Raw genomic sequence first — 27337 nt, 5'->3', positions numbered from 1 at the left:
ACTTGAAATGCCATGGTAGCAATAACACACTGTGCCTGCAGTTTGCTGTCCACCTAGTGACCTTGAGCTGCTTTGCAGCCGCTGCAGAGTGAGATGCTGAGGTGGTGGCAGCTGTGCCCAAGGACCTGTGAGGGCCTGAGCAGGGGTGCACAGGAGGATTTTACAAGGGGGCAAATGAAAGGGAGTACAATGAAAATGTGCCCACACACACATGGGTGTGTGCACATCTGCACAGTCTTGGGTCCAGATGAAGGAAAAGACTCACTTCAACTACTGTTAGATGCATATGCAGCAATTCACCTCTGCAATCTGTGTGTGCAATCACTGACAACAAAAATTCAACAAAACATTCTCCTTCACCATCCTAAATGCCACTATGATAATTTGCAATCTCATATCCTTTCTGTTGTTTAGACAACACTGTCCTTCTAACACTTATGCAAAACCACATCACAGCAATGTGCAAGGTGACCTGCAAAATGTATAAACTCTGTGTCACCGCATTCGTATGAACAGTGGAATTTCTGGGATGCTGGCTGGCACTTTGTCCTGGGCTTGTGTTGATCATCTGTATTGAAGAACCATAACCTAGCTGGAAAAGTTGGCTTTGGTGGCAGTGACACACCAAGGGGCATGCATAATTCTGTTCAGTATGCCACACCTCTTGCATGTAGGCTATAGAATTCAGAGTAATGCACACAGGCATAGCTTTTCTGCAGTAAGCAAAATCATGCTCAAACTCTGTGCACTTTGTAAAGCCTCTTACCCAGATTGCTTATGTTATCTAGTTCATTCCTGGGGGGTGGGGGCGTGTTAGGTTTGGGCTGGTTTTTTTTTCAGGGTACTGCTTCAGCACAGTATTTTGAGGATGAAATTGAAGCAGAGGGAGATAAAAGGTGTTCTGTGGTTTCTTTTTAATTCGAGACTGGAGGCAAAATGCCTCCAGATAATTTCTCAAAGAAAAGTCATTGTCTTCTCCCACTCTTGCTATTAATCTCTAAAATTATTGCACAATTTCTGTTTAATGTGCTAAGATTTCTTAATATGTTAAGACAATGTGGAAAGAAAAATTTGAACAGGAGGGAGCATGTTTCTTTGAATGTATAATTTTTAATCTTTTTCTGAAGTCTTCATCTGTCTTGCCAGGCCTTTTGCAGTTGAAAACTTCATCAAACTCAGTACGATTAAGAATATGTATTTTTATAATGGCAATTCATCAAAAGAACTGGAAATTCCTACAAATATTGGGAGTGATGGTCATTCAGATTTTGTGAAGGTACAGATTGCTTTTGCTGTTGCTGTGTTAACCGGCGCTGAAAAATGGGATTCCCATCATGTGATATTTTCAGTTCCAGAATTTTTTATGTGTTACAAAGGACAGTAGTGAATGTCAATGTATTCCAACGTAACATGGGCTTAAATGTAATAACATGCTTAAAAATATTGCAGTACATGTATGTTTTGCTGTGTTGCACAATAGCCATTATATTGTTTCCACAAACAAAAGTTTGGGTTCCCTCAGTCTAAATTTCTATTTTTATGATTTAGTGTGATGTTGCATTAATGAAGCCTTTTTTAATCAAACAGAATCAACAAGCCTAAATTTGAAGTATGCTGTGAATCCATGGAGTCTTCATACAAGTGTTTTTGGATGATTTGACCCTCATATTAGTGTGGAGTAACTCATGTGGATAGTCTCAGCAAGGACTCCCAGTTTTCCAGAAAGAGGGTCACCAGCAAACTGTTGTTTTCCACTCTAATTCTGGTGTCAGCACAAGCAGTCTTATGTTTTTTGTCAGCACATCTCTTTGAAGTTTAGTAAGTCAGTGCAGGTTCTTTGCTGACATTGTGATGCTGAGTGTCAATCAGAAACACCAGCTATTCGTACATGACCATGGCATTATTTGCAAAAACAGCTAGTCTGGATCTTCCCCCTCCCCCAGATCACTCTCACTCCCTGGATTGTTCTATATCTAGCTCAGAAGGACATATTTATAAGACTTGTTATTCTGACTCACTGAGTTGAACAGTATTACACAACTATTTTTCTGTCAGTCATGGGATAATATTGCCAAAACCTCTCTGTAGCTTTTCCTATGCATTTGCTGGTTTTGGTGGATGTTCTACTACTCAGCAAGGTGGGAAGCATTGAATGGGTATCAAAACACAGCCCCTGCTGCTGCAGAGGGTTACTCAAGCAACACTGTATAATGTAGATGCTCAGCAATCAACTTGGGGCATTGCGACAGTTTGAGTTGTTTTTGTTAATAGAGATCAAATTATGGGTGTAACTAGCTGGCAGTCTTCAAACAGACTTTTGCAAGCTGTTTACTCAGCTGTCCCACAGCAACAACTGCATACGTGAAGTGAATTCTTCCAGTATCTCTCCTGTGGTATATTTAATTTATCTTATTTTGCCACAGTGTGAGAGAAACAAATCTTGAAGAAAGTAGGATTCATGTCAGATTCTGCACTGCAGACAGGCTGTGAAACTGGCTGCACAGTTTGACATCGTGAGTGAAGATTTTGTTACTTCAAAGTATACTCTTATTTTCCAGTTATTTAAACCCCCAGAATCAAAAGGAGGAAGAGACCAAAGAAAAATAAAACACAGTATGTCTAGTATAGATGAGTTTTATTTTATATCAACATGGTTAATATTAATGATAATAATACCTTCTGGAAGCAGCTGCTGAGGTTTGTCTAATTCTAGTTTAAATTAGTATATGTCTAGTTTAAGTGGACATTATTTGGTCCACCCAAGAATTTACCAATTGATGAAACACTTGTAAAATAAACCATTATTTTCTTTTGTGGGGAAATCCTGTTAGATACATGTTGCTCTTAATCATATAACTTCTTACTTAAAATATAGTGATTTTAAGATCAGAAAAACACATTCATCTATGCCTCCATGGTTTTCAGTCAGAAGAAAATAACAAAAAAAAATCATTTTCAAAGTATGGACTTTGAAGACTGATAAAATTATATAGGACCCTCCTTTAAAAAATGAAAATACTAAATGAGTGAGGTTGTCCCTTAATCTTACTAAAATATTTCAGAATGCTGTTCTAGTGGGAAAAATTCCTGATAAAATTGATGGGAAAGAATTGGGAAACATTAAAAACAACTTGCAGGCACTTTTAACTGCTACTATATCCCATTACATTTTCTCTTCCACCTCAAATGTAATGAGAAAAAAAAAAATAGCAGTAGTTCTTCAAGCAGGAGCAACAGAAAAGGGCTTGTGGTAAGAAATAATGCTACGGTCTGATTCAGAACTGTGCTGGGCCAAACTGTCTGTAATACTGAAATACAGAGCAAACATGAAGCCCTGCTTGCTGTCCTATGAAGCTCTGTGCAAAACCGTGTATGTGACTTGATGGATGTAGTGGTCTGAGGCATTTCTGGAGCAGGGAGGGAGGAGAGCAGGGGGAGAAGAGGGAAGGTGAGGCATTTGTGAGGAGTGGAGCCAATCGATCACTTCTGTCAGCTGCCCAGAAAATTAACTACTTTACAATTCACTGGTGTGTATAATATGTCATATTCCTCAGCTCCAGATTAAAAAGGTGTAGCAGTGCCGCAGCTAGCACCGAGACTAGCTCACTGTCTTGGGCTGGTGATCAAGTTCATTTGAGCATCTGGAGCTGGTTTAGAATTTTATTTTTTTTAATAATTCAGAAAAATTTTGGTGGGCTGCTTTCAACATTGTTTTTTAAAACTTGGTAATGTCTAGACTGATTTCTTACATTGCAAAACACACTGAGTGTCCTTTTCTCTGAAAAACGTTCCTTATGATTCATAGGTCCTGGACACCCAGGTCCCTTTGGACCAAGAGTACTCAAGCTATAGATTTTCATTGTCATGAAGGTGATAAAATGTATAAACCTAAACAAAAATATCCCTGGCTGCCTTCTGAGAACTCAAACACAACCAGATGCGGTGCTAGCCGGCAGCGCTGGCATGGACTCGGATGGACTGACGTGTCCAGGTTCTCAGATGACACGGAGCAGTGTAGCTGCCCTGCAGCCACCACCCAGCTGGCAGGGGAGGGCAGGGGAAGGGGCCTGCCTGTCTGTCTGCCCACCTACCTGCCTGTCCACTGCATTTGGTCTGCAAGCACTAGCCATGCAGAAAAAAATGAAATAAGCAGCAAAAGGTATGGCCTCCTTGCTTAGCTTTACTTGTTTTGATGAGCAATTTCTGAATTGCTTTTTGACTGCTGAATGGTTGTTTATAAACCAGGGAGAAATGAGAGACAAACAAAATGAGACCAAAAAAAAAAAAAAAAAAAAAAAAAAAAAAAAAAGAGAAAGAAATAAGCCAGCCAATCAAATTTGGAATCACTGTCCTGCCAGGTGATGACAGAGTTGCTTCAGACTTCCTCTTTGAAGGTGCATTGCTTTGCTGTACTTTGTGGCAATGAAGGAGTGAATTTTTTAGCTGCTGAGTGAGTGGGGCTACCTCATGTAGAGAAGATAAGCTGTGAATCAGAGGAGAAAGTTGTAAAAAGTTCTCTGTCAAAAAAAAAAGGCTCCTTATTGAGTGCATCTTGTTCAGAGCTTTGGGGAACTACAACTGCTGAGCTAAGAGGATGTCAGAGAAGAGAAATAACTTATTAAATTGTAGAGCAAAGTACATCCCTACATACACCCTTGTGTTCATACTAACAACCCTATGTACGTGATCTGTTCATCTGAATAATTCTGTCTTTGACACATTACATGAGAAGAATTGTACATTCACTGATTTGTTAGATGAGTTATATCATTGGATTTTTGTTCACATGATACTGACTGCCCAAAGTAGCCACCTAATTAAAGCTAAGATACATATCTAGAGTTTTTCTATTTTCTGTTCCTAGATTTAAGTTACTGCCTGTAGAAAGGCGCACAAAGATTGATTCTTTTTGCATCCTGGAGACTTGCAATTCCATTGGCAGGAAAGAGCTAAAAGGAGCAGTACTGTTGCCTGTTTGTAAGAAAGTCCGTGCTTGGACTGTGGTTCCCACTCTGCCACTAAGAGTTTCTCTGATATTGAAGCAATCTCCAGGTTTTAGTTCAGTGATGGGTAAAGTGGGTGTCCCACCGCATCTAGTGACACTGCCTTAATCTTCAAAGCAGTGTGAGGTGTGGCAGTGTGGACCTATGCAGAGACACCTGGCAACTTCCACAGTTGGGTCTGATGTTTACAAAATGCTTTAGGATTCCTGGAAAGCATGAAGGCTTGTAGTTCACTCACAGCAGATTGTGTCACCAATTCCCAGGCCAGTTGCCTCATAGACCTGAATTAACCAACCCAGCACTTGGATATATAAAATATTTTAAGTAGTGTGAAATTGTGCCTGTTATCAGAGAACACTGATACAGCTTCCAGCAGAGCCAGACTCCATGAGTGCTGGCAGGTTCCCTTCTGCCTGCTCCTATCTGCAGGTGGCCACCAGCTAGGTGGTGGTAATCCTCTCCTAAATTAGGCCTTTGCTGGATGGGTCTTTATTTTCCTTGGTGTCTGCCTGATGTTTGAGTAAGCAATATAATTCCATGTGAGTTTATTGCAAACCCAGGCTGCTGCTGTACTAAATAAAACCAACGAAGGCTCAGAATTATATGGAACAGTTTTGTATTTAAATGTAACAGTTTAATTTCACATTATGCTGCTACATATACCAGATTTTCTGCAATACGGCAGCAAATGCTTGTTTCTCTTCTTTTTCTGCTGTTGTCAATGCAATACCTGTAAGCTTCTGGTTTTGTCTTTGGGGTAGTTGCTTATATTTATGATGGCAAGGAGTAAAACATATTGAAACAGTCATGGTTACAATATTTATAGATTCTGAATGCATATTAAATTAGAAGCAAAGGAGAAGCAGAATTACATTTGTTTTGTAACACTGTACAGTTAAAGGCCAGAACCACTCTTGCCAAAGCATCTGCAAATGCTTTAGCTCCTAGCTGAGAGACAGAACTACATTGCTAAACATGGGTGGATGGTGTAGCACAGCACAAGTGTCACCCATTGAATGAGGAACCCCTCAGAGAATCTGGCGAGAGTAATTAATGAATCCATTTGGAAAAGTCAGTGCCCTTCAATTAGCCTGAATGTAGCAAAGCAGATGGGATCCCATCCTCCAGGGAGAAAATTGAGAAAGATCCTAAGAAATACTGCTTTGGACTGATTTATCTGGGTAATTATAAGCCTCATTTGCACGAAACTGTTCAATATGGCTGCAGCGAGAAAATTAAGAATTTATAAAATGTTGATAGGTGGTCTAAACTATCAGTGGTAGTGGAATCATCTGTCAAGCAGGATCTTGGTTTAGAAAATTAAACTAATCATCAGCCAGGAGAAGTAAAAGGCAAACTTAACTGTGAAACTGAATGGTGGAGGAGACGTATTTATAGAGAACCTTTTTTTTTTTTGTTAGAGGCTCCTTTGAGCTTATGTGCAGTGGAAACATTCACTGCCATCCTGATTAGATATGGTGTCCTGCCTTGAAGTATCCTGCAAGAGTTCAGAAGGCAGAAGAACAAATCTAAAAAATTCAAAATGCTGATTTTCCTTAAACATCTGGTGGTGCAGGAGCAAAATGAGAAGAGCAATGAAAGAGCATTTGAGATCATGTGTGTCCTAGCCTTATCTCAAGGAGACCCCTCTGTCCTTGTCATCAGTCTCATTTTCAGGTCAAAGCATTGCAGGACTTACCTGTATCAATGGGAAGCCGTATGTGCCTTTTATGTAGACACATAAAAACTGGAAGCCAGTACATCTATATTGCAACTGTGTTTATGCATGACAGAAAAAGAAGTGAGAGAAAAATAAACACTGTTTATGACAGCATTGGAATTGCATAGAAATGATGGTCTGCAAGTTCTAGGGCTGGAGGATTTTTTTGCTACAGGGAAATCACACTCCAGCACCGTGGACTTCCCACATATCTTGTGTTTTTGGAAACACTTCAGCTCAGATAGCTCTAAGAAGCATTTTGCACAACAGCTTCTGAATTTGGATCTTCAACAGTCAGAAGTCTGAGGCTTTTTAAGAAGTGGCAAAGAAAACTCATAGTCCTAGACAGGCAGAATGATGAAGTGGCCTCACCACTCTTCCAGCCCTCCTAGCTCAGGGCATTTCTCTGCCATTCCAAAGCCAGCCTTCCCCCCCTCCCCCATCCCCCCCCTCCCAGTCCCCCACCATTTTCTTCCTCCTCCACAAATATCCGTTTCTCAAAGATGACAAGTGTTGGTGGGTACCTGGGCAGCACACTCCTTGCCCTCTCCTACCCCTTCCAGCAGCTCTGTGCTGTATTAATGTGTTGGTTTGAACACTCTCCCCATTGAATTCAAAATTCAAAGTGTATTCAACTGTTCTAATGAAGGAAAGAATTCAGTTCTGGGCAGAATGTCAGACATAACCAATACTTTTAGGACATGGAACTGATGGCATCAAAGCTGTGAGGATTTCACTGTAAGCCTGCTTTGGACATTCACTGGTGTGCACAATGTGTGCTGTTAGATTTTTTTATTTTTTTCTCTTCTTACCTCAGAAGGCCTGAGATATGCAGGGATGAGCACACCGGCTGGAGGGGTGGGGGCAGGATGTTCCCGCTCCGAGTCATCCTCTCAGCCCGACAGCAGGCGGTCTGAGACTGGCACAGTTTGGCCTGTGACTGCACCTTCTCACCCTCTGCTGATAAATAAGCAGGCTAATTGAATTAATAAACAGATAGCTCTTTTCCCTGCCAGCTGGAGCACCATCAAAACGTGTGATAAATTATCTGTCAATGCCTTAACTGCAGAGAAAAAATGAAAAAAAATAGCTGCCTCAACATTTCCTCTCCAGTTCTTCTCCCACTTTTCCCCTTCCCCTGTCCACCCAAGCACCTGATTTGGTTTGTCTCAACCCTCCTTGCCCCTGGTCTTTTGTCCTTTGGCAGAACTCCAAAGAGAAATAGCAGTGAGAGGTTCACTCATTTGGCCAGGCCGCTAATGGGTTATTACGACTGTAGGCAGGGCAGACGTCCCTGCGGCTCACTGGGAAAGAGGAACAGAGGCACAGTTTTGGGGCAAGACTGCCTGTGTCTCAGCTGCCAGCACACAGCCATCTCCCAGTTGTGACCTTTGGCTCAGACAGAAGCTGCACATGAGGGCTGCAATCAAGCAGGAAGGGCTGTTGTTTAATATCTTCATCCCTGTCACAGACAGAGGGGTCATGTGCACTTTCAGGTTTGCAGATGGCACCAGGCTGAGTGGCACAATTGAAGCTCCTGAGGGATGGGATGCCACCCAGAGGGACTCTGGACTCGCTCAAAAGTAGGCCCATGGGAACCTCATGAGGTTCAACAAGGCCAAGTGAAGGCCATGTAACTGGGTTGGGGCAAATTTCAGTATCAACACAGGCTGGGGGTGAGGGGATTGAGAGCAGCCCTGCCAGGAAGGACTTGGGGATATTGGTGAAAGAAAAACTGGACATGACCCAGCAATGTAAACTTGCCACAGCTGTATCCTGGGCTGCACCCAAAGCAGTGTGGCCAGCAGGTCAAGGGACAGGATTCTGTCCCTCTTCTCTACTCTCATGAGACCCCACCTGGAGCACTGCATGCACCTCTGAGTTCTGCAGCACAAGGAAAGACATGGGACTGTTGGAGTCCGTGCAGACAAAGGCCACAAAGATGATGAGGGGGCTGGAGCACCTGTCCTGTGACGACAGGCTGAGAGATGTGCAGCTGTCCAGCCTGGAGAAGAGAAGGCTCTGGGCAGACTTTATTGTGGCCTTCCTGTACTTAAAGGGGTCCCACAGGAAAGATCAGGACAAACTTCATAGCACAGCCTGCTGTGACAGGATAACTAGTAATGGTTTTAAACTAAAAAAGGGTAGATTTAGACCAGATAGCAGGAAGAAGATTTGAAGACAATTCTTTATTTTGAGAATGATGAAACACCCAGAGAAAAGGTAGATGTCTCTGCTTATTGCAGGAGGCTGAACTAGACAATTTTTGAAGGTCCTTTCCAATACACACAGTTCTGCATTTCTATGATTCTATGAGACAAGGCATCAGGAAGCCTTACATTGACTTGCTGGTGTGCCAGACAAAAGGGGGAACTTCATCATAACATTTGATGTGGGTAATACCTGAGACTTTTTTGTTTCAAAAGAGAGGAAAATGATGAGACAGAAGAGGTCAGGGATTTTCATCATACTGTCAGAATGTCCCTGCCATCACCTCTCAAAGTGGTGCTCCCTTTTGGAAATATCTGTGTTCCTCAATACTCCTAAGTAACAGGAGATGGAAAAGATTTCACGGCTTCAGATGCTTAACTAGGATGTAAATAACTGAACTTCCTGTGCATTACCTTGATTTCCAACATGCTTGTGTAAGTGCTTGTGTGCCTTTGCTTGGTCTGGTTTCCCATTATCACATCTCCTCTGTGAGTTTCCCAGTAAGCAAGCTGGAAAAGCTTCCCAGTCCTTCTTTTTCTAAAACAGCAAGAAATGGGAGATGCTGCAGAGTCTGAGATGGAATGAGATCACAGTGTTATGTTCTTGTTCAGAACATGACATTTTTTTTCTGGTGCATATGTCAAATGAATCAGACAATGGTGGTGTCAGGAAGATGTATAATGCTGTCTGCAAGGCAGGGAGAGGAGACAGGAAGATGTGTTAAACAACATGGTATTTATGCCTTTCTCTCTCACTCCATAGAAGTACACAAGAAATATTTTAAAAAGGAAGATAGGGTGATAGCAGGAGCAACTGGACCCCTCTCATGCTTTTCAGAAGACTCATTTGTGCTGTGAAGGACAATGAGCACAGACAGATAACTGGTGTGCAGGAATTGTCTCCTCCCAGGATGCTGGCAGCTGCTTTGGGTAGGTGAGGAAGTGTCTGGTTCTGGCATCACCCCATTTCCACATTGGTGCTCACCCAGGAGGATCTACCTCTCTCAGGGTGCAGGTTGCTACATGGACCCTCCTCCTATCTGTCCCCAGACAGGCACCCTCTTTCAGGAATTTGGCCTTAGATGGTTATTTATGCCCTCTTCCCACTGGCAGGAGGAACAGGGAAGAGTCCACAATGAAATGATGGCAGGATATGCTGTACCTGTCACTTAGTGCTGGAAAGGAAATCCTGCTTGTGTGACAGCCACTGCAACTGTGGGTCTAGCCAGGCCCCTGACCTGTGCAAATTTGTTCTGTATTGTGGTACGTGCCAAGAGAAAGCCAAATCCAGCTGTCCAGAAATGACAGGTTGAGTCAATGGCTTACCAAGCAGGCAGCATCCTTCCCTTTGCTGGGGAAGGTGGTTATTTTGGTTTGCTCTGCCACATTTCTCTGAAAAGCAGCACTGCCAAAGAGTAAATATGCCACGTGCAAGAGAGTGAGCTGCTAATATACTGCATTTTACTAAGCCATTGCTTGTCAACTGAGCAAAGGGGAATGTGTGAATATGCATTCCTAGCCCTTTCAAATACAAAGCAAAACCCATTAGTATAAATCACCAACTCCAATAAAAAAAAGAATGGTTGAAGGCTTCATTCTTTTTCTCTTGTTTCACACTGTAACCATCCCAAAGTGTATTAAAAAACCTTGTGGCACTGATAGAGTAGGCAGCTGGTATCTGGTAGAGGTTTGTGATGTTGCTGTTCCTGGAGCCTCAAGTGGCTTTGAAATTCAATGCTTCTGACCCAAGACACCACTGTTTGAAAGCAGCTGATACATGTGAAGTGGTGAAAAACAAGGCAGCAACTTGAGCTGTCTATGAACAAAGGGGGATGGCATTGCAGGTGGAGAACAAAAAGGGCAAGATGGAGGGCAGCAGCTTAAGGGATGGACTCAGGGGGACAACATGGGAAAACCTGGCAGGGCATAAGAGACCTTACATGGGGGCGTAATAGGACAGTACTTATCAACACTGATGTGTTCTGTGCTGAATATTCATGATATCCATTCATATAACTCTCAGCATAAATTATATTCATTTTATGACCGTGAAAATTGACACTAAACTAACCTGTTCACACTTTTTATGGTTTGTATCTACCTACTACATGCTGTACTGGAGTGCATGTATTTAAAAACCACTAGACATTCCGCTTTCACAGCTAGATAATTGAAAGCTGTCTGTGAATTAAAATGCTATTTTCATTCTTTTGGGTTAGATAAAGAAATAAAGCTTTAAAAAAATGTGAAATAGCCCATAAGTACCCTCTCATTTTATATGTCCTTGTACTGTACTTTATATTCTAGTCATTTCTTCAGGAAAAAAATCCATGAATGCTTTAAAAATGTTTCAGGAATCACTTACCTTTAGAAATGAAGAAAAAAAAAAAACTTCACCTGAAACTGCATGGTAATGAGACAATGTCTAATTACCTGCAGTGAATTCTCCAGTCAGGCCAAGGGGGTAATGAACATCAATACTCTTTCACAGAGAGCCCTGGGATCTCTAATGGCTGTAAGTGGTCAGGGCTTCAGTTTTACATTTCAGAGTCTCGTTGGTATAATCTTGAAACAAAATCTACAGAGCAGATCATGTCCTCTGTGCTCTGTGTGTGTGTGTGTGTGTGTGTGTATGTACGCCCTTGAGCTCTGCACATCTGGGACGAAATCAAAGGACTTTTAAGTGCACATGTATCCGATTTCTGGCTTGCTAGTAGCCCTTTAAATGTGCTGGGTTTAATCCAGGAAAAAAGAGTATTCAAAAATCACACCAGTGAAAGGAAAAAATAAAACCCCAAGTTTTATGTACTTGGATGGCATTTTTCTTTGAATATGAATGACTTAATCATAATCAGCCTTAGTGAGAGGTGGGTGATGAAAGTTCAGAAATCTTCTGACAGGAAAGACTTTGAACCTGCCCTTCTTGTGTTCTTGGTGTGTGTTTTATGCTCATGAGAGGGAGAAGGAAAGTAAGCAATTTGCATTGTTGTCAAAAAGCTGAAGTACACATTAAGGGGTCTCAAGGCTTCAGAGCAGTATTCTGAAGGGAGAAATTTTTGCAGTGCTAATCCCATCTGATCTGATCTCTGAGTACAGATTAAAATATGCAAACCTAGCGTTCCTTGCAGCGTTAGAGTGCCCTGATTTGAGGATATGCTCTATATCTGGCTTGTATAGGAAATTCCTCAACTTCCTCTGAAATCAATTCCCACTTTTCTCATTAAATACAATCATAAATGTTCGTTGTGTTCTCAGGCAAGATATATATATATACACACATATAGCAATGCAAGCCTGTACAAACACTTTCCACTTGCATTGTCCTGGAACATGGAAATATGATTTTAGAAACTTACAGCATTTGCTTGCAGGAGTGAGGAAGACCTGAGCTGCAACCCCTCTGCCAGATACTTTGCTAAAAGTGCTTTATGTCCAATGTGAAAAAAGAATCTATGGTGCCTCACCTTGGGAATGAGCTTTAAAATGGATCTAAGAGAATAGATCATGAAGATAAGCAGTACAAACTCAGGTTCCCTTAAGTCCAAGGTTTCATAGTGTCTTACAGTGTTTGATTAACAATGAGTGATTTTATTGCCACCTTTTTTTTCTGTGTTTTCCACAGGTGACAGTGTAGCATGCATGGGAATAGCCCATAGATTAACCTGGAGGACTAAGTTAGCAAAAGACTATTTGGAGAACAAGAATGGTGATTTGATATGTGCCTGCCTACTCATAGCTTGCAACTCAGCCCCACTTTCTCTTGGTGGAGTGAGGGATTGATTCAGAAGGATAGAGGTGAGAAAATGCATTAATTGAGATAAAGACAGTTTAATAGGAAAAGCAAAAGTCACACAGAAGCAAAGCAAAACAAGGAATTAGTTCACTTCCATGAGCAGGCAGGTGTTCAGCCATCTCCAGGCGAGCAGGGTCCCATCAACCATAAAGGTCACTTGGGAAGACAAATGTCATCACTCCGAGCATCTCTCTCTTCCTTCTACTTCCCCTCACTTTATATCCTGAGCAGGACAGCAGATGGTATGGAACATCCCTTTGGTCAGCTGGGATCAGCTGCCCCAGCTGTGTCCTCTCCCAGCTTCCTGTGCACCCCCATCCTGCTGGCTGGTGGGGCAGGACAAGAGGCAGAAAAGGCCTTGACCCTGTGCAAGCCCTGCTCAGAAATAACAAAAATGTTGCAGTGTGTTATCAACGCTGTGTTCAGCACAAATCCAACACACAGTCCCATAGTGGCTACTATGAAGACAATTAGGTCTGTCCCAGACAAAACCAGCAAGTAGGTAATTAATCCCCAAGTGTCAGGAATTTTGCTGTCAGAAACCAGCCTCTCCAGGGGTAGGTAGCAGCTAAGTAGCTGCTTTTCTTTTGGACTCTGGCACACAGTGGGGAAATCAGTCAAAAGTTGGTTGTATTTTTTGGATCTTTCCATTGGTATTGTGTGTTGAAATTATATGACACCATTTGCCAGTAATAAATCACTTTGCTGTCTTTTGTATGATTACATAATTAAATATCCCTTGTCATGGATACACATGGAGGGATTGACTTAGACTTGCTGGGAATTAGGGGTTTGATTTTTTGAACTTTACATTTCCTGACTCCTGTGCAAATCAAATCCAGTTGTTTAATACTGATTTGAGAAATGATTCATGCAAGAAATAGTATATGGTGAGAAATACAAACCATGCTTTCAGTGAATTTTCTGCCTTGATAATAATTTACTTGTTCATTAAAAATGCATGTAGAACAGGAGCAGAGAATTTAGTCTTTTTCTAATCCTTAAAAAGGTGGTGCATTGCACAAGGATATTGGTACTTATCTGTTTTGCAAGGTGTTCTGAGATGAGCAGAAGGAAATTGCTGGGTGGAGCTGGGATGTAAACTCACGTATGTTTTCTGGAGCCGTGGCTGTTCTCAATGAAACACCATCACCAGAAGATGGCAGTTCCAACAGAATACCCTTGGGCCACCCTGGCTTCGACCTGCATTGGATCACTGAAAACTGGCAGTCATGCAGAGAGTCGTCCGTCACTGGGGCTGATGTCAGCGTGGCTTCTCACAGCTCCCCCGTGCCCCCACTCAGGGACACTGGAGCAGCTCTCGCAGCTGACCCATCCTTGAGCAGTGTGGTGTCTATTAGTTTTATTGCTGCTTTGATTGTTTGCAGTTGATTCTTGCTGCTTGCCACTGAAGTTTAATTCAGTTTGCATTTGGAAATACAAGGGAGAAAATTTGTTGTTTTTATTAGAGGCTGAGCTGCGCTGAAGGCTGGATGACGATCCATTGTTCATGTTGTTACAAAATCTGACTGAGTGGGGAAGCAAGCACAAAAGAAGGGGAAAGTATAATTCAGATTTGCCAAACAGCCCGAGAATAATTCGAAGATTAGCAATTTGGCACTGTTTACTGGCAAGTTGTGAATTAAATGTATCCCACTTTTCTCTTTACATCAGTGTATGTGTCACTTCAGTTCTGGATTTCATGGCCTTCTCATACATCTTACTCCTCCTTCTGTCAATAGGCAGGACTGTATTTTACTGCACAAGAAACGTAGGAGAAAGCATTTAACGTGGCATCAGAGACATTCTAATTGCCAGTCTCTGAAATGTGCTCATAATATCTGCAGTTTGCTTATTGAGTGGAGATGAATCGCTTCCAATTTACTTTTATGAATGCAAGTGGAACATTTGTGAAGAGTGGTTTCTGTTATTTACACTGTGAAATGCTTGTCAGCAGCCAAGTGTAAAAGACCTGGGTGACATTTATGCTAAGTTCTCTTGTTGCAGTCATAGTTAAAGGAAAGGATAATATTCAGTGTGATGCTCTGAAATGCACTGGGTGAAGTTCTGTTCCCAGCTTTAGCTGTCCCTGGCTTAACTCTGTATATTCATTTTGGGTATGATGCTTAGAGTTGAAAGGAAAGCTTGACTATTGCTTGCGAGAAAACAATATTAGTGACAATGAAGTCAATGGTATGCTTGCCATGAAGTTTGGCTAATCACAATCACCACTCTGAGGTTGCTACTGAACTGCAGATGTGTGGCGATGCTTGATGTATGTAATCCTTTCTGATTTCCCACCCCTCTGTAGACTCTTCTGTCCCCTGTGGGGAGCTTATTAAACCCTTGTATTATAGGGACTAGAATCACAGCCACTAGTGCAAGAAAATATCTTTGAGATCATATTTCATGTGCCTTCCGGGGTCTGATATAATCTCCCGATAAGAATATACCAGACATTAACTAGATACTGCAGGTGGACTTGTCTTTTTCCAATTTAGTGGGATTTGGGCATGCAGACCAGAAGGGAAGAGAGCTTTTTTTCTGAGTGCAGCAATGCATACTTATTTGGAACAATTCAAACCTATTCAAAATGAGCATTCCATGTCTGTCTCAACCTAAAATTCAGCTGGATGTTATAGTAGCTTATTGTTTGATGCAAGCACAGAGCACCTGTAAAATTTAAGGTTGTTATCATTTCTCAATTGAGAGATGAATGGAGAAAGTTGTATTTTATAGTCATACCCAGATTATGGCATAAAACATGTATAGCCTGTTTTAAATATGTTATATAAATATTATAAATATTGATTAAATATTATAAGTATTAATATACACATGAAACCCAAAAAATTATTTGCCTTTTTAAATGTGGCAAAAGCAACCTCCAAATTTACAGGTTGGTTTTGGCTTTTTTTCTTTCAACAAACTGAAAAAAATGCTGTTTTTCGCTAACAATTTTTGAGAAAGAAAGGGCAAAAACCAAGCCAACTTTGAAATACATGTCACAGTTGAGGAAAATTAGAAAGCAGCAAGATCCAGAATAGCAGAAATATTAGGGAAAGTGATACTGTTTTTTATTCAGGATCTCAAATGCTTGAAGGCTGTTTTTGGCAGATTTGGGGTTTGCCCAAAGATGCTCAGTGTATAAGTTGGATCTATGCTGATAAAAGGAAGCATCAAGCAATGAACTGCACCACGATGTCAGTCTTTATGTGGAAGAAGCACTGTGAAAACTCTCTTGTTTCCAAAAAAAACCCAATACTCCAGGCACAAGGATAACTTCTTTGAGGTGTTACCTTCATGTGGCATTCAGTGGGGTAGCTTCAGAGTAAATGTGTCAGTTAGGGCCATTGCCACAAGAAACAGTTCTGTGTTCTGTACAGGGAACACAATGCTCATACCCATGAAGCACCAATACTCACTGTTTCCCTTTCCTCCTCAGAAGATGACAGTAGATGTACTTCTGACTTCCTGTAGGATCAAAAGGGAATTATATTTATTCACTTGATCAGAGGCAAAGCAGGCTGTTCTCTATGAAAGATTTCTCTTGCTGTCCATGTCACTCACAGTCACTTATTGAAATGTTATGACTGAGTGGAAATCAGCTATAACTGATGTTGGCCACTATGTTACTTTGATAAAATAATAAAAATAATCAGTAAGGGCCAAAAGTCATGAAAGGTGAGGACCTCCATTTCCTCTTGGCTTGGTGGGGATTTTTTTTAAATTGCCTTATAAAAGGGAGAAAAAATGGGATTGTGCCCTAAAAATCTCTGGTATGAGGTTAGCAGATATTTCATGTTTAGGTGAAAGCAGGTCTGAGTAGCAAGTCTTCTGTTTCAGTCCCAGTTTGCAAGCTGCCAGGTCCCTGTGGGCTCTGGCAGAGTCAGTCACACAGTTCCTGAAAAAACTGAACGGCTGCAGAATTGGATCTTGGGTTACCATTTCATTCTAGAGGGGATTTGGTGGTGTCGTCAGTCCAGTAAGTTCAATTTTTATGCCATCACATTTTATTTGACACTAAACTAAAACAGCTGCTTGCAATTAGCACACATGAAAGGAACAATAACAAAAGTGCAGCCTGCCCTTCAAGCACTACACATGCTCAGTGCAAAGAGTTTACCAAGTTCTGGTGATTTTCCCTCCCTCTGCTCTAACTGAAACATCGAAAACAATTGATCTCACTGAAAACCAAATGAAAAAAAATGTTTATCGTTCCCTGAATGTTTCTGATTGGCAGCAGTGACTGGTTATTGGAAAATTTAGGCTGTTCCAGATGTGGGCATGAGCAGGACTCTTGCTGCTGCGGAGCTGATCTAAGCATGAAGTTAAAGGGAGGCAATGCCCTGGGACAGGATGATGTAGAGAGCTGGTTTCTTACCAGGACTGGGATCCAGGGCAACTGGTCCTCCCTCCCATTGGGAACAGTGAACAAGGAGCTTGTAAAATACACAGACCAAATGGAAATGACCCCTACTGACTGAAACCAGCTGCATGTCAGACCTCTCACTGTCTCTCTTGATTTGCTGTCTCAAATAAATGGATGTGATAGAAGGGCTACAGAAAGAAAACAAAATAATTTATTCTCCTTGAAGTTGCACCACACTAGCAAGCTTCAGTTTTTACAGCTGAAAAAAATAATGTTTATTCACAGATTAAGTTTTTCCCTCCTTTTTTTTCGCTTTGAAAGTCTGCAGTTTAGAAGACATACTGTAGCTCAGTTTCAGAAGTCTGTGACAAAGAGACATGGTAGATTTTGTAAGGTATTTGTCACATAAAACTTCTGGCTAATGAGAGCTTGGTTGTTTTGCATTTAGATTCAGAAAAAAAAGTTATAGCAGCTTTTTGGTGCTTTGCCTTAGATGTGCATGGTGGCTGAGCTCCATGAAAAACATCTTAGTGAGTTGTGAAGAAACATGACACAGAGAAAGATTGGACTTATTGATGCATTTTTCCCCATATTTTTCCTAATACACTCCTGGGTAACACCAGTTATTCTGAGCATTGTGAGGAGCTGCTTGAAGTAACCATGGTAGCACTTGAATTCAGGAACAGTTAAGGACAACAGCTTCTCCAGTCCTCCATTTGATGCCCAGGATGGGTTACTGCTATTGACATTAGATTGCCCTGTGTTCTGACTTCTGAGGTAGAGAAGGAGGTACTTAACCTCACTGTCACCTTTGATCTCTAATTTTGAGAAGATCATCAGGATGGGACACATGCCATGCAGTTATGGTTTGATAGACTTTTTTAAGGAAACTTCTTAAAAGACATCAGTCTAGACTTTATTCTTGCAAACTCACATACTGATGTGTTTTACAAATATATCTTTTTCTTTTTTTTTTAAGTCTTGGTCAGCCAATAGATCATTAGTGAAAGAAGCCACCAAATTTAGATTAATAGATCTATTAGAGTGTCTTGGCAGAATGACCTTCATGAAGTCTGAAAAAGCATGTGGATACAAAAACTTGAGGATGACACTTTGAAGTGAATGTTACTTCTTTTGCCTTCCACAACTTTCTATTTCTTCCTCTATTTTTCTTTTCTTTTCTTCCCCCTTAAGAATTTGTTTCTTTCTCACTAACAGTTGTACAAACATGATACAGTAACAGCTTTGAAAGTAGAAGCCTTTACCTGCTGCCTTGCAGCGTTGCAACAGCCAGCTGTTATTTCAATACAAAATAGACTGCAATCCCCATCTGTAGGTTGTAAGAGTCTGGTAGTCACTCTTTTTGCTTTAAAGACAGAACCAAAATGCAGTTCAGCCTGGCCATTGTTCTTCTGCTGGCATTTTCTGTCACATTGGCTTATAGGATCTTCTGACAATCACCTGTGGCCCACAGATAGATATTGCTATGGGGAAAGACTCACCTCTGTGCCTCCTACCACTGCATTTTTTTACCGATTGTCCTATGGTGAAATCTCCTACAGATGAGTTTTCTACTATTCATTCTATCCTCTGGCTGGATATGATGTAGTTTTTGGGTTATTCAACTTGTGCTGGTTTGGCATCAAGTGATGCCACACACCTCCTTCCTTTGTTTTTTATCTAAACATTTTCTGCTAATTACTTGCATTAGTGAGAGTAAATCAATTTACTTTGAAAATATAGAGTTAAAGAGGTCTTGGGTGGCTGCCTGTAGATAATGTTCTATGTTGAGCAAGAAGCAGAACCATGGATGTGAAGGAGGTTTCTATGGGTTTGGAAGAAACTCTTCTCCTAGCTGGCATCTGTGAGGCTCTACCTTTGGCACCCTCTTATAGGAGGCCAGTGATTCCAGTAGTCCAAGGATCAGATGACACCAGCAAGGTGTTGGTATGCCAGTCCACAGCTTTGGGATGACCCTGTAATTGTGCTGAAAGGGAACTTTTTTATTCTGTATTTCCGCAATATCCTTTGTACACAAAGGCCCTATGCTGCAGTTCAAAATGTTTCAACCTTTCCCATTGGCTTTTAGTTGTGTTCAGGAAAAAGTGAACAAATCCCACTGGTACTAAGGAAGGTTTTGCTCTGGTCAGATTCCAGGGCCCAATCCAGTGGCATGTGGCATACAAAACAGAGAGAGGTTAGCATGTGATGAAAGGACAATGCACACTTGAACTTTTCAGCAAACAAGGAGGATCAGGTTGAAGCCATCCTCATTATTTTCCCATCTTTATGATGAAAGAACAGGTTGGGTACTAGTATAACAGAATTTGAAAAACATCTAAATGTAATATATTTTCCAATGAGTCTTTAAATAATGTCTGAAGTAAAAACAAGATGGGCATTTTGTTTCATCTTTATTTTAATCAGATTTTCATTTTTAAAAGTTGTGAGAATACAAGATTGTTGAAGGTAACTCTCCTCAGCTGGCCAAAGAGAGAGACAGTTATTTTTCCTCAGAAGCACAGTAGGAAATGCGTAACTGTTAAATTTCAATTCAGACATTTTAATCTTTAAATATTTGCGGTGGAAAACTAGATTAGACCCTAAGAATATGTTCTTTTTCTAACTGAAGTAAGATGCCTTTTAGCAAGGAAACAGCAAGAGAAAAACTAAATAAATCTCAAAACACAAGACAGGGCACCATTTCTGCAACAGCATTTCTGATTGGTCAGATCACCATGTACAAATATTGAATTTTCTGCCTTGTTCTGTTCCAGAGATTGAAGGCAGCACTGACTCATCATCCTGCCGCCATGTCGAACGGGAATATGAACACCATGGGCCACATGATGGAAATGATGAGCTCGCGACAGGACCAGACACCACACCATCATATGCACTCACATCCTCATCAGCACCAGACACTGCCACCTCATCATTCATACCCACATCAGCACCAGCATCCGGCACACCATCCTCATCCTCAGCCTCATCACCAGCAGAACCATCCCCACCATCACTCCCACTCGCACCTTCACGCACACCCGGCACACCACCAGACCTCGCCGCACCCACCGCTGCACTCGGGCGGACAAGCACAGGTAGACCTTTGTGTCCTACTGCATCTCTGAGTTTTGCTCTTGGGTGGAGTTAAAGCCTGATCTCAGTATTGTTTCTTCTTGCATGCATGTCTTGTTAGATACAAGCCCGTCGGGCTGCTAGCAAATGTCTGCTAATGGTGATGGGGATGCTCAAACTTTATTTAGAAAATAGAGTGAAGCAACAACTTGTTTTGCTGCCTAATTTACTAGACATTTGTAATTTCTTACTTTATAAGGAGCTCCAAGGCTTTTCAGTGCTCTGAGCTCTGCAGATTGCCACATATCCTTTTATGGATGAGGTTTATTACAGAGATTGGCACATTATATATGTTGCTTAATGTGCTTGAACCTGAACTTCTCAGGCCAAGATTTAACAAGCTGTATGAGTTCTACCTGCAGAAATACATTACAAAGTCTTTATGAAATGAAATGGCACTGGTGTGTGTGTAGCCAGGGGCAGTATTCAAGATTGGAGATAATAGAGGTAGTTCTAAGTAAGGATACACTGGCTTGGAAAAGATTAATTGATCCAGACTCTGTGAAGAGGACAGACATCTGCATAGCATGAAAGATTAGCTGTGAGTGCAGCCAGTACTTGGTGCTTGTTGTGGCAGGAGAAGGAGGAGGATGAAGCCAGTCCAAGGAGAGAGATTTAAACAAAGAAGGCAATTTAGACTTGTATTCATGTGACAAGTCAGTGAAGGTCTCCACTGAATGAGATGGAGGACTCAATTTTTTTGACCAGGTATATCGGCTTCAGCAATTTGGATAATTCGTTATCTGGACTGAATGTTTCTTGAACTAAGGAGCGAGTGAGCACAAACTTTAGCAGAGTCATTTTTAAGAGGAATTCTATTCATGTCTTAAAATGATAGGCTTCTGCATCAGGATCACACAAGAAAATCAAGCTCTGGAGGCAGTTACTGTAACATGTCAGGTCTGGAGAGCAATGTTAAGGAAGACAAACAGGCAGTGCATGGAATGTGAGGACAAAGAGGAATGCCAGCCATAAGAACCTCAATCTGTGAAGTATTGTGTTGCTTGCAAATACCTTTCAGACAAGCTCTTAGAAAACATTAAAGAAAATGAGAGTATTTGGCTGGCATCCCAGTGTCCCACAACATTAACTATTTACTAACATCTAGCTTTATTACTGCAGAGTCTGCAAGCACATGGGATCTCCCTAAAGTATTTGCTAATGTAAAATGAATTGTCAGCTTTAGAGAAACAGTCTAAGTAAGAGCAGCAGACTCCCCTGTGAGAGGATGTCCATAGCTTTCCTAAGTTTACTTCAGTTTTTACTTTGTGAATTCAATTATTTTCCCATCTGTTAATGAGTTATTTTCCTTGGAGTTGTTTAAAAACTCCAATAAAAAGACAGCCATCTCATATCAGAAACCAAAAGTAACCTGATTGCTGTATTGGAGATCACTGAGAGAGTAAGGATAAAGTTGTGCTTAGCCAATTGAGGACTCCATGGATGAGATGGTGGAAGCCACTTAACTTTCACTGAGGGGTTAAGGGGATAAACATGTTAATGCAGTTGAGGGCATCAGATCCCATGTTATGGAGCACTGCTGCAAAACAGTCACAGCATCACTTTAAACAGATGAAGAGAAAACTACTGGGGAAAACAGCTACCATGGGGAAACAAACCTCACAGTTTTAAGGACAAGATCAGTGAGCCAATGGCCCTCCTCTAGACCCACTTGAACAGGGACCTTGACTTTCTTACACAGTTAGGACAGCTTCAGCTTTTTGTGCTTTGTATTCCCTCCTATCTGGCACCACAAAAGACTCTCAGGCAGGCAAGAAGAGATACAGGCACATGGGTAGGGGTCAGAGTCCCTCTGTGTTCAGTACTACATGGTCTCTGGAGCTGGGTCTGTGCAGTCAGATGAGCTTTGCCATGCACAGTTTGTCACTGGAGGCAACAGACTCCATGGGAGATCAAGGAGATCTTCACCTTGTCCATGAGTGTAAGTGTCACCAAAGGGATCAGACAGAGGGTGATGGAGTAGGAATTCCAGGGTCAGTGGCTTCCCCAGGCAGCAGAGCTCTTGGTGTGCATCTGTTCCTCTGGTGCAAAGGCAATAGTGATTTCTGAACAGATGCACTGGAGGGGGGAAAACAAGCACTTGCTGAGTAATAACCACATAGTTATTACTTTCAAAGCTCATCCATAGTCCCCATGGTAATGGCCTCTTTGGGGATCAGATTGCTCCAGCAGACATTAATTTTATGGTGTGATTTTCTAATTATTAACCTCTTTATTCTTCTGAGCCAGATTCTTCCATTCCAAACCACCTGCCAAATGACAGCATGGTCCATGCTGCTGTAAGCTGCATACTCCCATGCCGAGACTGTTGTTATTCTGCACCGTGCCCTTCTGTAATGTTAGAATTAATTTCATGCTTTTCAGCTACCATTTTGATACACAGGAGCCCAAGGCGTTATGTTTTCATAGAATGACTGAATGGGTATTAGTATTGTGGTAAATTGCAAAGAACAGAAGTAAATATTGGATAAAAGTAGAAATCAGCTTCTGATAGGTATCTTTCTGAGAAAGAGAGATATTTTACCAAGTTCTAGCTATGCTACCTCAACTACTACAAAAATTATAGTGTTATTCTGCATTGATCCTCTAAAGATTTCTTTATGTCAAACTTGGCAGAGTGATAGCTCAAGTGAAGTTATGGTTTGGATGCCATTCCATTCTCTTAGCTGTCCTATGTTTGTCTTCATGATGGATACCTGATTAGTACCCTCTAAGAACACCAAAATTAACTTACATTTTTATATTTAGTTAATTTTCTTTCTTATGTCCCAGGCAGGGCAATGAAATCCTGCTAGAGAATGATGCCTAGATGGTTACTAAGATATAGTCTAACATGTTTTAGGGTTAAGAGCTATCAAGTAAGAGTCAGTTAATTATCCCACGTGACCTTATTAGTGGAATAATGGCAGCCCTTATAATTAATATCTTCCTGAGATGGAGAGAAGATTTTGTTGTTCTGAAAATGCACTCTGACTACCCAGACACTGCCTGGTATATTCTGAAAACAAAATTACTCACTAGTCATTCAGGAGAAAATAACCACACAAGAGGAATGAAAAAAAAAGTATCATTACTTTTTCTGCCTTTGTACCAGACTTCACTGAGAGAATTAAGAAACAAGAATTTTTAAAGTTGAATGGAAAAGGAGCAAAAAGGGATAAGGAAATATAAATAACAGATCTCTGAAGTCTGGAAAGGTGTTATGTATGGGAAAATGAAAGGTCTTTGATGAGATGTTGACATTAAAAGGTACTTCTGAGACCTCTGCACTCAGACATGCTGTTAAAGAGGCAACATGCCCAGCCCTGGTGGACAGGGAGCAGCTGGAATCCCTTGGCAGCAGTCTCCTGGCAGAAGGCAGGGGATGCTGGTGAGAATGGGGGATGTGCCCATTGCAGCTGCCATGGACCTGGCACTCCAACCCTCAGTGTGGACAGCATGTTGAAGATTTTATCAGCAAACATATGGAGCTCATGCAAGCTGAAATTTTAAAAATCAGTCAGAAAATGTGGGGTGGCTTATTTATTTTAGAAGGTTATTCTTAAAAAAAAACTTTTTCTGCTCCTGTGAGAGAGATTCCCTGACAGTGCAACATAAAGATGAGAATAAATTCGGCTTTATGCAAAAAGCATTATCAGATGTACAGAATAATTACACATAAAATTGCCACTGTGATTGCCACAAAGTCAGCTGGGGGAGGGAGCAAACTAGATTCTAGACAGAAAAGCCACCTCAACTTTGCAAGACTCAAGACGATAGTATCGTTTTAATTGAGACAGACTGAGGTGTTAGGCAAACATGTTAATTGCAGCAATTGAAATTCAGGGCTCAGTCTGACAAAGCACTGAGTGCGTCCACTCCCTGGAGTCAAAAGGAAGCACCTTGGAGGTTTGGGCCTTTGCCAGAACAAGAGGGTTAATTTTGAGTCAACAATTCCAGTTTCCAGACTGTTCCAGACTGTGCAGGAGTGGCAGCAGCAATGTGAGCTGAGTGTAAGCAATAGAATCCATGGACTGGGTTCCCAGACCCCAAGTAGAGGGAGAGAGAAGGTGTCTCCAGAGCCCCGCAGCCTGGGTGCCACAGACAGGCAGGAAAGTAGTCCAAAAGCCTATTCCCAGGGAGTTGAACATTAAATCTGGTGCTGGTTCCTGACAGGGACGTGGGAATGTTACATCTGCCCAGGAGTCAGTTGGAGAATTCTTTACATGGCACTGCCCCCACCATGCACCTTTTCTGTAATATTGTGGGCCAGTTACTCTCAGGGGCCTGATCAATACTCCCTTGTATTTGAAAAAGCATAAATACATATCTTTTTCCATAGTTTTGTAGCAGTGGACTGGATGTAGTGTTCCTATACTCTCAAAGCCAGGGATAAATTGAATAAAAACAAGAATAGTGTCCACAGCACAGAGGTCAAATGGAAACTGGTAAGAGGAATATCCCTTATCCACACAGTGCAGGGACATCAAAACATCGGTTCAAGTTCAATTTATCAAAACACAGGTTCAACCTAAAGTCTTTCTTTGCCCATGAGGGGCAGTGAGGTCTGCTGCCTTTGTGCAATCCCAGCTCCATGCAGGTGCAAAAGCTCTGCAGCTCCTGTCTCCAGAGATGGCAAAGATTGAGGTAGAGATGGTGAAGCTCAGAAAATATAAATGGCCTAAAATTTTAGGCAACTGGGGGACAAGGGGAGAAAGAGAGACACAGAAATTAGACCACTACCGTCCTCTGCTTTGATTAAAACAGATCCTGAGAGAAACTGGACATTTCAGATTTTAAATAGGTGGTGGCAGAGAATGCATCTAAGTGAATGCTTTTAAGAACTAACTCAAGGGAGAAAAAATACTCAGACGATAATTTAAAAAAAATCTCTTCTTCGACTATGGCAAGGATTTGCCAGCAGCTGCTTTCAGTGGCACCTGATGCAGCTTTTGACTTCAGCCTGTTGCAGACCTTGCTGGGGAGAAGGCAGAGTGTGTGCGATTCCCCTTCCCATTTCAGTATCCCCCTCTGTAACTTCCCCCCTTGCCACCCTCTGCAAAACATCTTCTTGCCCTGCAGGTTTCGCCAGCAGCGCAGCAGATGCAGCCCACGCAGACGGTACAGCCACCACAGCCAACTGGAGGTCGCCGGAGGAGGGTGGTGGATGAAGACCCAGATGAGAGGAGGCGGAAATTTCTGGAAAGGAACCGAGCTGCTGCCACGCGCTGCAGACAGAAGAGGAAGGTCTGGGTGATGTCACTGGAAAAGAAAGCAGAAGAGCTCACCCAGACAAACATGCAGCTTCAGGTGCGAGCCACTGTCTGCGCCCCTGAGGACACAGAGGGGCTCTTTGTGCTTGACTGACGGTGCCTTTGGGGCTGCCCCCGCACAGTCAGCTCCTAGTGGGAACTCAAGCACAATCAGTCTGTTAATCAAGATGTGTGTGCTTTAATTAAAGAAACAATTACATTTTAGCAGGATAAGCCAGGAAAAAAGCTGTCTTGGGATTTAGAAGCCTTCACTATTTATTTTCTTTCCTTGTCACTGTTTTTTGTGGGGATTTTTTTTTGAAGTGCCATTAACATGTCTGTAAAAAATTTCTTCAGAGCAGGGCATGTAGTTAAACCCTCATTCAAAGCCAGTGAGAGAGAAGCACAAATAGATCAGTCTGTCAGTGAGGAAAACTGGATAGATGAATATGATAATAAAAGCCTTTCTTACAGTGCTGTCCTTCTTATGGTAGGCACAGTACTTCATGCAGAGGTGTGCCTGTGTGCTGCCAAGGGCAGAAAACCATTTGTAGAATGGCACTCCTCCAAAACATTCTCCCACAAAACTCAGAGGTGTGAGCAGCACCCAGGCACTGGCTGCAGCTGAGCTGTAGGTGACAGCAGTCCTGCCCCTGAACACGGCAACATGGCCTTTGCCCCCACGAGTCTGCCCCTGGCCTCATGCAGAGAGCCCCAGTATTTCCCAATTAGACTGAAACATTGCCTTAAGTATCTCTGGTGCTGTGAAGTTAGTTCATTTGTCAGTCTGCCTTCAGAGGTTACAAAATAATGTCACTGACAAATGTTAAAATAAACCTGGCACACAAGCTCCTGAATGCCTTTTTTGCTCAGTTCATTCAAAGTTATGGAGCATATTTTATGTTCTTGGGTTGAAGCTTTGTGGAATAGCGTGGTTTAAACTTTGTTGCTAACCAAAGTCTCTCTTTCCTCTCTAGAACGAGGTTTCCATGCTGAAAAATGAGGTAGCACAGCTGAAACAGTTATTGTTAACACATAAAGACTGTCCGATAACAGCTATGCAGAAAGAATCACAAGGATATCTAAGTAAGTAGCTGGTATGTTTGCGCTGTCTCCACACTCCTCACAGGAAAGCAAACCTTCCAATTCTTCCCTCCAGAACCCTTTCTTGGTCATGTTATCACTTGAACCTGTCTTCTCAAACATCATCCGAGCCATCCAATTTCCTGCCCTTATTTATCCAGCCCCGCTCAAAACCAAAAAAGCCCTGGTTTGCATCCCACACAGCAGAGCTAGTCTTCCCCACCCCTCCTTTCGGCAAGGAGATGCACACGGATGGACGTTCACTCCCCTGTGGAGGATCCTGCTTGAACTCACAGCTCCAAAACTGCAAGAGTCCTCCTGGGCACGGCGCTGCCAGAACCTTAAAATAACTCTCAAAAGGAAAGTTAAAAAGGAAAACATTACAGTCCCCTCCAGCGAAAATGGTACTGTGCCCTGACAGTGGCACAGACCAGGCCTGGCGCAGGTTTTCAAGGTTTGTTAACTCTTTTTTAACTCTCATCTTTCTTTTTTTTTTCCCCCCCAAAAGTTCTCAGCTAACAGAGACATTTAATCAATTCTTTCTAGCTGACGCATTTTGTGAGTGTAGTAATTTAGCGATGAATTCTCCGTTTCGTTCTAGAACAGTTTAGAAGTGCCTCAGGGCTTGCTAGATTGTGACATTGTTTTAAAATAGAGCCCATTTCTGTCTCCTCTGCATCACTACGCATCTGTCTCTTTAACAGTACTCAAAGAAAAAACACATAATTGCATTACATGCCTATCAGCTGTTGCTTGAATTAGATTT

General features: G+C 41.9%; 1 protein-coding gene across 4 annotated transcripts in view; it reads left to right on the top strand.

The window, feature by feature from the left end:
• The window catches only part of CREB5 (cAMP responsive element binding protein 5), a 256192-nt gene that overhangs the window by 221692 nt on the left and 7163 nt on the right, over positions 1–27337 (top strand). For 3 of the 4 annotated variants that reach the window (XM_005421728.3, XM_031057622.1, XM_031057623.1), the window contains 3 exons: positions 19876–20199; positions 25319–25546; positions 26466–26574. In XM_005421728.3, the coding sequence (XP_005421785.2) occupies positions 19876–20199; positions 25319–25546; positions 26466–26574 (661 nt within the window). Of the gene's footprint in view, positions 1–19875; positions 20200–25318; positions 25547–26465; positions 27026–27337 lie in introns of all 4 variants that reach the window. The other variant, XR_004081797.1, reaches the window with a different exon arrangement.

Source organism: Geospiza fortis, unplaced genomic scaffold (genome assembly GCF_000277835.1).
Source record: "Geospiza fortis unplaced genomic scaffold, GeoFor_1.0 scaffold95, whole genome shotgun sequence".
NCBI lineage: Eukaryota > Metazoa > Chordata > Aves > Passeriformes > Thraupidae > Geospiza > Geospiza fortis.
The sequence above is the reverse complement of the archived record's forward strand: the minus strand, read 5'-3'. Positions and strand labels throughout refer to the sequence as shown.